Source organism: Manacus vitellinus, unplaced genomic scaffold (assembly GCF_001715985.3).
Source record: "Manacus vitellinus isolate BGI_N305 unplaced genomic scaffold, ASM171598v3 scaffold_5_pilon, whole genome shotgun sequence".
Classification (NCBI taxonomy): domain Eukaryota; kingdom Metazoa; phylum Chordata; class Aves; order Passeriformes; family Pipridae; genus Manacus; species Manacus vitellinus.
This window is the reverse complement of record NW_021940682.1, coordinates 33,378,207-33,390,708: the sequence shown is the minus strand read 5'-3', so window position 1 is coordinate 33,390,708 and position 12,502 is coordinate 33,378,207. Positions and strand designations below refer to the sequence as shown.

General features: G+C 42.4%; 1 protein-coding gene across 1 annotated transcript in view; it reads left to right on the top strand.

Moving 5' to 3' along the window:
- Positions 1 to 12,502, top strand: part of HMGA2 (high mobility group AT-hook 2) — a 103,767-nt gene that overhangs the window by 73,980 nt on the left and 17,285 nt on the right. Inside the window, exon 4 of the mRNA XM_018080855.2 lies at positions 10,148 to 10,180. Within this exon, the coding sequence (XP_017936344.1) occupies positions 10,148 to 10,180 (33 nt within the window). The remainder of the gene's footprint in view (positions 1 to 10,147; positions 10,181 to 12,502) is intronic.

Sequence of the window (12,502 nt, the reverse complement as noted above, 5' to 3'; positions counted from 1 at the left end):
CCTCAAGGCACACTTAAGGCTCCCATCTCAAGAGAAAGCCTTACTTGAGATTAGGCAGTCATGGCCATAGAATGTGGGGACGTTTAGGTGCCTGGGAGCCACTACTAGCAGAAAGACCTTGCTCCGCACCATCACCCTTACCTGTTAATATCTAAAGTAGCAGAGTATCCTTGGCCACATTGCTGCCAATGCTAAAATGATCATGCAGCTGCTGTTAAGCAGTCTGGTGCTGATCTCACTGAGGCACATTGTGTTCAGAATTAAGTTTCTGTCTACCCAGGGTACCTAATTCCCAGGAAAGGTATGCCTCTCTATGCCAACTGCAGCACCATTTGGAGACCAGCTCTCCTCCTTCTTCATCCAGCAAGCTGCTTTCACCTCTTCTGCCATGGCCACCTAGCCACAGATACTACCAGCTGGTATATTTTTGGCATGTCCCAAGCCACCGAGGTTCCAAGCACAATAAAATGTAACTAATTGGGAGATGGAAGCACTTACCTCTACCAGAGTAGACTCTGGAACTGGTTTGAACCAAGGGCAGAATTTAGCCAAGGACAGGATTTAGTTGAGGTTTTTTTGCAGTATGAAAAATCAGGTTTTGTCACTTCAGCAACAGAAGCAACAAAATATGGAAGAGTTTTCAGGAAGTGAGATGAAATATCCATCAGTCCTATTCTCTGAAATAACCTGCATTTGGTAAAATCTTCACAAGCCCTGCCTAGCAACCCTAACATTTAAAAGCCGGCTACTTTCCAAGAGGCCGATGGAGCTCTGTGAGCAAGGAAACCACTTTAAGCTGTACCAGGGAGTGGGGCTGTAGTAAGGTGCTCCAGGCGCTGCATTCTTGATCTGGTATCGGGTTTCAATACTATTATGAAAAATCTGCAGGAGATTTGCATGCATACCTTACACACATAACCTTTGATGTTCACATTGTTAGATCCAAGCAACAAGTAGGATCTTTTGGTCATATGTAGCTTCCAAAAGGGTATTAAGTAACTATAGCTAGACAGTCAGGTAATTGTCCTGTAAAATTATGGTCACATTCTTCTCTCCTAGATTGGGCTAAATTCAGAGTCTGTCCAGGGACATAAATAGAACAACTTCAAAATTACACCAGGATTATCAAGAACAGAATCTCTTTCTTACTCCCTCTCTTCCCCTTTTTTCACTCTCAAACCAGGGGAAGCATGTGTACTCAGACACTATTCATATTTCTGATGTTGTTGAGAGGCTGACAATAGGATATTGTAGATGTTGACTTCGCGATCTTTTATTAAATGGGTTCTAGCTAGATAAAAGCGAAAATGGGTTTGCCACTGTCGTTTAAAATATATTACTGTGTTGCATGGATTTCACAACGATTCACGTGATGAAATTGCTGTTAAGAGTAAAATCACACTAGAAATGCAATGCGGTGGTGGCGGGTTTTTTTGCTTTGCAGGGAGGGCCTAGAAGTCAGGCCTTTGAACATAATGAACGTAATTTCCATTTAAAAAATAAGAATATGAACCGAGCTCAGTATTTAACATGCCACACACCAGAATGATCCCAAAATATATCAAGCCAGGAAGTGGATTAATTACAACAACTCATCACCAAGCCCCTGGTATATTTCAAGTACGTGGAAAATCTATTTCTGTTTTGGACACTGACTTCTTTGTGAAACTATGCCAGAATATCAGCAGTCTCTGGTTGGACTCTGACAGACAATCTTAGCAGCATCAGTGTCCTGGAGGCAGTAATAATTGTCAAATCTGTTCAATAGAGAGACAGAAATCAGACATCTGTATATCCCAGACATAGAAAAACATCCCCAGCCAGCCATGTGGCTACCAATGGATCTGCTCAGACAAAGAAGTTCAAGAGAAGTGCCTCAGGCCAGATCCTCAGCTGCAGAAAATCAGCCAGGCACGGTCGATTGGCCTTCCTTCGCTGTGTGCCTTTTCTTTGGAGAAAAACCCTGCCCAGCCGTCACAGGGCAATGGGAGGTCACAGAGGCAATGGGTTGGATGGGAAGAGAAGCTCCTGCAGGAGCTTAGGACCGCCCTTGGGGCTGACCACATAAGCTCTGTACAAGGTGCTTTATTTATATCCCTGAAGGGGTAGAAATGACTGTACCAAAAGGCTGCCTATATCCCTTGTATCCTTACCCCAGTTTGTGCAGATGAGGGGACAGATAGCTCTTCCTAACAATGTCTAGAGCTGTGTCTGTGCTCAGTGAGCTGAATAGTGCCTGAACACGGCCAGTGTCAAGCACTGCCCTACAGTTTTCTGCGCCATGCAGCTGGGAGCATTCTTTCCTTCGCCATCTTGTCCTCTGCCACATAACAGATGTTGTTAAGGAAGTAGCACAACCCAGGGCTCCTTCTTCTAGGCAGGCTGGAAGACATGGCTCCATGCAGTAGGAGGAAGGGTGGTATGTATGCAAGGCAGGCTGAGGTCCTGAACTGGATTGTTTTCTCCTATTGGTGAAGTCTGAAGGTTTTCTATGCAGATCACAGTCTCCTGCACCTGCCTTACCTAGCGCCCACTCTGACACTGTCCTCCTCTGGTTGAGATGTGCCTCGCTAAAACATGAAGTGCAAATCTCTGGAGGCTGCAGCTCTTGTAGCATGCAACTAAACTGAAGAAACATGCCACAGGCTGCCACTGGGAACTACCCAAAAGAGGACACAGACTCCTTAGTTCGAATCTCACTACATTCAAGGTAGCTCAAATGGCTGCCTTTCCAGGGTGATGAAGGTGCCTAAGGGCCAAGGGAAGTGCATGCTGTATTTGCACCAGTATCCTCCTTCAGGAACTCTTATGAAGTGCAGGTCTGGGCTGTGGCATGGCCATTGCAGCAGCACTGTGGCGGAGATGGAGAAGGCTAGGGTTAGAGTTGCCACCTGATACTGCTGGGACACTGCTGTAGTCCCAGTGTTGCCCAGAGGAGCAGTTTACCCCTTGTTTTCCATCACTGCCACTTCAGTTCTTTGTTCATTCCTGCCTCTAAGCTTGGGCCAGTTGTTGGCAGAAGCTTTCATAGGCCTGGAAATGAAGCTGATTACTTGTATATAAGCCTTCATTGTGGAAAATGGGATGTGCATATTTTCAAATTTCTGAATTACTAAGGACACTGTTACCAAATGAGTGAAGGTTTTTGTGACCTTAAAATGAGGCAAAGAATGAACGTAGGAGATCAGAAAGACGAATGTTACCTGACAATAGTTACATTTTGAGCAAAATCACTGAAGTTTAGAGTTCACTTTCCAAACAGCAGCAGATTTTGCAGCAGATTGGCTTGTTTGGAACTTAGTGTACCATTTTACTCTATTGCCTTACTGGAGACCAGTGCAAAGGTCAGGGGGATTCCAGAGCTCCTGGCAGTCAGGTTCAGAGATGATTCCACTGATGACAGTTCTGCAGCTCTGATCAGCTCCATGCAGCCGTCAGTGCTTCTGTTGAGAATGGCCTCTGCAGCAGGAACTGCCCTGGGTTTTCAGTCCATATGGCAGGAGGTGCCTGATCAAGGAGAGAAGACTCTAAAACGAAAGTTGGAACCAGATGGTAATGTGATACAGTGCTTTCCACCTCTAGGTCATCAATTCAAATCTAGCCTGTTTAGTCGTGACCAAAAATCATTTCCACATGGGCCAAGAGAAATGCATGGTGAACACAGGAGTTGCTGTATCCAAACAGACAAGATAGTCTGGAGATAAATAGCACAATAGTTATTTGTCTGGAGAGGTCTGCAAGGTATAAAACTAAGTAGTTTCTGATCACTGTATCCCTGAATAATGAGGGCTTGGTTTCTTTGCGAATAACTTATAATTTATTTCTGTCTACTAAAATGTAGGGCTTTTTCTTTACACTATAGGTAAGAATAACTGAAAACTCCCCTTTGGCTTTCTCAATAGTCGACAGACTATATGTAAGGAGTTATAAATAGACAGACACATATGATGTTTGCCAGACAAAAGAGCCAGCTCATGTTTCCTTATGTGTATATCTAAAAAACCCTCAATGTTGAACTATGTACTAGAATTATTCTGAAAGACAGAAAATGTTTCGTAATATTTCAGCAGAAAATGCACTGGATGCCAAACTAAACTTAAGGCAAATGCATCAGGAAAGCTTATCAAGTACATGATGGATGATATTGAAGAAACAGGGGAACCCAATAATGCAGAGATGACTCTGAACATGAGCAGTCAGCAACAGCAGATCCTCCTGCTGACAAAATGTATTGATCTTAGCTCAGTACACCAATTTAAACTTTGCTTGTAGTATTGAACCACAGATACAAGGCTTATTAAATGGCTATTTCATAAGCTGCATTACCCTAAATATTTTATAGAAATGTAACCAATACTGGCTGAAACATTATAAGAATTAATAAAAATCTATCAAGAGCACTGAACTGACAGCTACTGTGCTTTTTTTTGATTATATCCTTGATAAGCTCAACAGAATATTGTTGTGCTTGAACTAACAGTTCAGCTAGCAGATGAATAAAAATGATGGGTTTTCCCTTCCCCTTCTAATCATTAAATTTGTACTTATGAAGATCTGTAATGGTGGGAGGAAGGTTGGGTCAAAGCAACTGAAAAGTAATGGATTATATGAGCATAAAAGAAAACAGAATTTGATTCTTTAATAAATTCCTTTCACTGTTTTATTCCTCTCAGAACATAAAACCATTGCAAATGTAGCAATTCACAGATGATTTGTAGTGAAGGTAGGTTTCTGTAAACAAAACGTATGAAATCCTAATCATGATGAAATCAGCTGCTTGACTTCCATTGGATATATACATACCTAACTGGATATATGTACCTTTGCCTGAATTTTCAGACTACCGAAAGAGTTATTTGAAGTAGCGTGTTTTGAATTTGCCAATTAAAATATAAAATTTTGTTACCAGTCAAATGACTATTAAAACTCACTTTGTGTACTTGGAAAACTCTCATGCTTTCTGCTCTCCTCAACAAATGGAATAGAAATACTCTTTGCTATCAACTAATTGGTGCAGCTCCTGACATGCTGCAGGCTGTTCCAACATCAGTCAAGGAAGGTCAGTTTAAAAGCTAATAAATATTTTTTAATGACCTGACATTGTATTTGGTATTCAAAACTCAGAGGATTGCCAAGTAGGATAGGAAATAAAGAATAGTTCCATAGATTTTGCCAGAATTCTCCACAGATTACTATTAGCCTCATTTATGGGACTGCACAGAGAACTGTGAAATATCCTTTGAACTCTAAGGGCCAGATGGTTTTGCTGTTAGATTCTAATGACCCACAGCAGTGTGCATACACAGACATCACAGTTACCAGTTGACTGCAAACATATGATGGAGGCAGGAGAGACAATTCATGACCCGTGCTTCCAAAACACAAGCTAGTCCTACTTGGGCAGAGTGGACTTCCCCCATCATTATTGATGGGATAAAGAAGCATTTCTGCTACTGCCTCAAAAGGGAGATAATTTCTGAAGCAAGCCATGAGCATACCTTGACCTGAGGAGCAAATGGCAGGCACATCATCCCATGCAATCTGGGGTAGATTCTTGCTGATGATCAAGAAGCTGCACGTGGATTTGCTTGAAGGCGAGGGTTCTCTGGTGGGCTGTGTGGGCCCTTGGTCCCAGGGCTGTATCACTCTGTTGGAAGAGGGAGAAAAAGGCTGGACTCAAACCAATTAAAGCTGTAGGGCAAAATGGTAGTTACTCTGCTCTCATATGGAACTGCTTGTAAGACATGATTTATTTTGGATTATATTGGTTTCAACAGATATAATATGAACTTGCTGATTTTTCAAAGATGTGTAGACAAAACGACTAAATATGGTTTTACTCATCTTTTAATTTAGAACTACAAGTGTTTGAGTGACCTATGAAATTATTTTAATGATCTCTGAGCTGTCAGCACTATAAATGTCATCTTAACTGAATAGTAGTTTACACCATGGTCATTTAGTCTCACCAGCAGAGCTACCTCCATGGAAATGTCATGTCTGTGTCAGGCTGTTGGAAAAAAACAGAGAATCGCTGTTGCCAAGAAGCATCAGTCAGACATTTTCATAATACTCACTTTGAAGAGGAAGACACAAATACAAAATCTAGGAGCACTGTGAGTGTGCAGCTTGCTCTTGGAGCTTCAGGCACAGCAGTCAGAAGATGATTTGCATTCAAACCAGTGCTTTTATCTCTGATCATTAAAAATATGTTCCAGCATTGCTCGTAGTAGTTGAAATAGACTTACCCATATCCTACCCTTTTCCTTCCTTAGCTTTCTAATATAAAAAGTCACAGGATAAGAGGACTCCAGTGAATGAGAAGTGTGACAAATTGAATTTGATACAACTTTTGGCCACTGGTACAAGATGAATATTAATATATCACATGATATACATTTTCTCATATAGAAGGCAAGGAAATTGTTTGACCAGTGACGGTAGGCTGTAAGGATGCATCTAAGATAGTGACAAAGAGTAAAGTAACAGAATCTGAAAATAAAAAAAAAAATGAGGGATGTGGTGACAAAGGAGGAGTGGAAGAAGTGTCTTCTAGAAGATAGACAGTTGGACTTTGAACATCCAAAACTTACAGCAAAGATAAAACAATCAAAAACTTCCTATACATTCCTTTTCAGGTGTTTTGTGGGTTTTCTTCTGTTCAAAGTTAGGAATATTAGCCTGAAGTTCTAAATTGTTATCTTTTGCCTTAGCTCACATACTTAATATTTAAAACCCGGCAAAAGAAATACTTCTGTATTTTGGATTTGTTCTTGCATGATGGATATTTGAAGACCTGGTCATAGGATTTTTCCAACACTGTCTCATGTAGATTTAAGAAAGATACTTAATGTTGACTTTGTAAAAAACCCTGAAGTTTACTTTGAAGTGTATGGAACTTCAGCTGATATACATGCAGTGTACAACAGCTGTTTTTCAAACCTAGGATAAAAATGAAATGTGAAAGTGCTGTGTTGCATGAACCTCTCCTTACTTAGGATCACTGACATTAGTGAGAGAGCCTCTGACAGAGTAGAAATTCTGCCATGTTACTCTGCAGGCTCCTGGCGGGGAGAATACAGAATAGTTCAGAGCTCTCGTGTCTTGTGTACAACTTTATTTTCCTCCAGAGTACCTCTTTAAAGTCTCTTGTCTGTGGGTATTTTATGGTTCCAGTCTTCTCAATAACCAAGGCAGATTCTCTTTCTTTCCAGTTAGTTGAACATGCAGTTGCAACACGCTTGTAAATCAGAGATGTTTCTTTTGAAGCTCCAAAAAGATAACTCAGTGAACACAAAGTTTAGTGAGTTGAGGCATTAGTATCTCTAGTGTGTCAAAAAGGTTCCAAAGGCATCACATCCACAACAGTTAAAGAAATGAGAGAGGTGCTTTTGAAATTTCTTGTTACTCCTCTAAACCTCAGTTCTTCTGGGCATGGTGACCTAAGTAAGCATGCAGTCCTTACAGGATTGGACCTTTCTGGATTTATTTGTCCAGCTAGCTCTCCCACACAGCCAGGCTGAAGCAGGAAAAGCAGTGCCCCTGAAAACTGGCCCTTGCAGTGATTCAGCTGCCACAAGCCATAGCCCTCAGTGTGACATGAGTGGGCATGGGTCCTATCATGTCAGTGGTGTGTGCCACTAATACCAGCTGAGGGACTAAGCTCTGCTTCTGAACTTGCATAGCTGAGCTGCTTCCATTTAAGGGAGAAAGCATATCACACACTGAACTCCAGATCCCAAATCCAGTGGAAACCTAGCTGGCAGTAAGCAAGCACTGCCAAGGAGCAGTATGATAGCAAAGGTCTTGAATGACTAAGATTCTTGCAAACCTTGGTCAGTGTGAGAGACAGTTTCCAACTGGGCAAAGTACAATATTTTCCCTCTGCTTTTTATGAATGGCTGGATAGGACTGTGCTGGAGTCGGAGTCCCCTGTGGAAGCCATTCACAAAAATAACAAACCAAACCAAACACACACACAAAAACCTTTCTAGGTCCAGTCCAGAGCCACTGGGTGCCAGAGGCTGGAAAAACATGCTGGCAGCTCAAGCCCCAGCTATCACTGAAAGTATTCAAGGGGCTTTTTGGTGGTCTGAAAAGTATGAACTGCTGTATAGAAAGGCAGCTGGTAGAATTACTGTGACACATACTAGGCAGAAAGCCAGAACTGGCCTTGTTTCAGACATTGTCTTTCCTCTCACTGAAGTGTCAGGACAGGACCTAATTCATGGAAAATTTGGTGAGTTGGCAGCTCTTTCAGAAGATTTCATTGAGCCACAGTGTGTGAGAGTCACATGAATGTAGAGTGCATGGCCAAAAATATATGGGGATTTCTGAGTAGGAGAAAACAGTCAACCTCTAAAAATGTCTGTGGTTTTCATGTGGTTTGGGAGTAAACACATGTACAGGTGTAATCAGCAGGCAAAAAAAAAGAAAATAAGGTGGAAAAGCACTAGTGGCAGATTACAGAAGAGCTCAGTAAGTTCCTTAATTATGAGAGATTCCTCTGAAACAAATAATTCCTTAGCCCAAGGGCAGCAAATGTCCATCGAGTTCAGGGCTTGCAGTCCACCTGGAGAAGCCATCAATAAAACGTGTGCCTTGATAATACATTGCTAGGGAGTTTAATGGAAAAAAGAGGGTCCACCCTGAAGTTTAAAGACAGACCCAGCCGTCATGTAATTTTTTTCCTCATATTTATTTGAGAGCAGAATTTGGAGCCTGAGGCGCAGATACAAAAATATAACAACACTAGGATTCTGCTGAGTTGGAAAAAGACTGAAAATAAACAGAGCATCTCTTGTTAAAATGGGACGCTTGTGATGGGCAGTCTGAATTGAATCAGTTACATTTAATTTACATTTTCATTGATCCTTCCCACTGAAATATTGCTCTGAAAGGTCAGTTACATTGAACTGCTTATTCAGAAATATTCCATTTATTTCCTACTACACTGTCATGAAAATTAGGTTTTTGGTCATGCAGAGGGACAGCATATTGGCTTCTGCCCAAGCAAGGCACTGAAATCATGGCTAGGATTGGGATAAAGCGGGAAGGAAGGGCAGAAAGAAAATCATTGGGTGCGATTCATAGACTTTGAAAACAGTGCAGGGAAGGGGGGTAGGCAGGAGCTTTGCTCCTCTGAAGTAAGAAAAGCTCTTTTGTTCTTTCTGTGTCAGGATTGCATCCTTCATCTGTGGTTTTATTGTTCCATGCTGCTCCTAGCACCCACAAGCATCATCACATCATGTGGGTAGTGGTGGTGGATTTTAAGCATGTCTGTATTTGTTCCTTAATTGGCACTCCTCCTCCCCCAGGTGGGGATGAAGTGCACTGGCACCTTGGTGGGTCTCTTGACTCGTGTGAGGACCATGTTTCCCAGTCCTGGGTGGGAGCAGCCAGGAGGGAGACTTGCTGAGGAACCACTGGGGCACCAGGTCCTGCATAGGCAGGTGGATACAGCCAACCTGCCTGAGGATGGGCATCCCCAAAATCACATCAGTAGGCTCAAGAGGGTCAGCACATGAGCATCACCTTCATGCAAAGGTCTGAAACCAGAGCTTCCAAGGGCTGGAACCACTGCCCACCCCAGCCTCCTGATTTTGGCAGGGATGGCTTTGGTCATGTGGGAAGCCATGGCTCAGGAATGGGGCTATGTGTCCTTCACCTCTCTGTCCAAGCTGTTCCCGAGCTGTGCTCATGACCAAGAGGGAGGGCTTCCCCACAGCAAGACACTCCACTCATGGCTGAGAGAGAGTCGTAAGAGAGAACAGCATCAGTGTAGACAAAAAAATACAGTTATAAAATCAGCCACTCCCATGGTCTGGTAAGTTAATACAGCAAAGGAAATTTAGCAGTACCACAGAAGAACTGAAAGATGTAACACGCTAAATTAGACTTCACTTTGGTTTTAATGATACAAACATACTCCTCTTTTTCCATGGTAATCTGAACTACTTCAGAGCAAGATAGGTGTAGGAGAGGCTGGGTGTGAGAGCTGAGTATGTACATCTCTCCACTTCTGAATGTGGGCTTTGCCTGTGTTTTATTTCTATTGCTGAAAACATTTTTCCTAGCATTTGTGAAATCACGGTTAAGTGCTCTCAGGGAATTTTGTTTCTCACTGTGCTTTTGTTTTACTTTTCAGCCTCAACAAGTGGTTCAAAAGAAGCCTGGTCAGGTAAGAAAAGCTAATTTAAATTCTTTAGACTAAGTGAAATAGCTTTTTAGTATTTCAGCTGGTCTCCTTTACTGTAAAGAAAGAAGGGAAATACATCAGTCGTATGAGCTGGGGCAAAGCTGTTGGCTTGCTAGGCACAACCATCAGAGCAATTCACGTGATGGCCCTTGGGAAAGAGAAGGGGAAGCAGTGGATGGTGCTTGCTTAGAATTGTCCTCTTTCTGCATGTCTCACCTTGCAATGGTAATGCAGACACACGTGCACACCTCCATGGTGTGAGTCCAGCATGTGATAGATATCTCTGTGTATCCTGAACATAGGTAGCTGGGGACTGCATTACAGCAAGGAGGGGCATATGCATAAAACCAGTCTCCCCATTGGTCTAAAGATTCCCTAAATCCACAAAATAAAATAGACTGAACTTTGTAACTAGACTGGATCCGTCATAAAGACTAACACATTTGAATTTTTTGTATTGGATGGTATTATTCTTCTTTAACACTCTGGACAGATGCAAGCCACAAGGTGAAAACAGTCAAACACTGCAGTTACAATCATCTTCATTTTCTTTTCCCAGTCTGCCCTGTGTTAAAAACCCCAAGAACCTAACTCTAGCACTCTGTTATATGTGCACCAGCAGAAAAGCCTGTGGGCATGAGAGCAAGTCCATCCTTGGGTCTCCAGAGTCCATGGGCTGTGCTGCTGTATCTCCATGCAGATGGATGATTGCTGAGTCAGGAGCATAAGGGGTCCATAGCTTTTCTGGAAAGAGGTCTGCTTTCAGAAGGGAATAATACTTTCACTTTTCCACCTTATGGTTTTAATACATTATTGTACAGTGTATATTGTTGTAATATCCACTGTAATCTGAATTAGGATCTGTTACATAAGAAACAGAAAACATCCTAACCAGAAGTTGAAGGGGTAAAATGATGTCATTCTCCAAAGCATGTGCAGGAATCAGATTTCAAGAAATCAAGACAGTCTCAGCAGTGCGAATCCATGCACAGGTTAGTGTCTCTGAATGGTGGACATAACATATAGAGTGAATGTAGTAGTACTTTTAAGTAAGGTCAGTTTTGCAAGGACAAGTAGTGTCTTTTATTGGGCCAACTTATGCAAGAAACACAGTGTAAGTTCCGAGGGACTTACTGTGTATAACCTTCTGACTATACCACACAATTCAAAACACAACAAGTTGTTCTAATAAAAGATATTTCCCCTCCCTGGTCTCGCTTATATCCTTCAAATGTTATGGCTGCAATCAGGCTGTTCCTGTTACAACATGATAGTAAATCTGCCAGTGCACAAAGCCAGCTATCTCCTCTGTGGCACCTGAGAGACTCGGAGGCTTAAACCCTGCTAGGCCAAATACAGGAGGCAAAGACTCCCGGGAGGCTGTTTGTGTTGCCTTTTCTTCTAGTACATATCACTGGGGTCAGCAGGAAGAAGGGATCTAGAGTTGGTGGCTGTGCCTGAAGCCTAGCCTGGCAGAAACCATTGCTGCCAGTGGCCTGTGTGGTACCACCAGGTCTACAAGATCCCTAGGCATTACTCCTGCAAGTTTTGTTTGAACAATAATCGTGCAAGCCTGAGTGCAAGACAGTAAGAAATGCCAGAGACTGAGGCTGGTCTGGGGTGTAGGAGGACAAAGAGGGGACCTGGACTCTGTCATCTGGTAGGAGAACAAAGTAATGACAGATTTAATTGGTGGCAAAGTGACATAGGCACTTGAACCAAAGCACCGGTGTTCCCTGTATGAATTTTCCTGTCCCTCTGCTGAAGCACTGATTCTCGTGGGGATGCTGTAGCGTGTTTCAACCAGGATGCCACCGCTCCTGCAGCAGTGCCTTGGCAGCATCTCTGTGGTCAGAGACAGAAAGAGAGAGAGAGAAAAGAAAGTCCTTTGACATTCCCATTAATAATGGAAGTGTTTGTGCAGAAAGCAAGGAGGCACAGAAGAATACATGAAAAGAGAGAGAAGGCTGTTTACAACTCTCCAGTTGTCACAACTGAGTAGTGAAATAACACTTTTTAAATTATTTTTAAGCCATGTCTTTACACAAAGAACATTTCTTTATTTTTAATCCTTGGCCTGAAGGATGTTCAGTGAAATTATTGACATGTCTTTAACCCTTCCTGGTATCAATAGACCCTGCTCCCATGCTTATGGTAGCACAGAATTGCAGCTTTGCTGGTATAGGTGCATGGCAGAGAACAAAAATTATTATTGTGAGCAAATGCCCATGACAGTGTTGTCCTCAGGCTGAAAGAAGGAGAGGTAAAACAATGTAATTCCTGAGACAATCAGGAACTTCATGC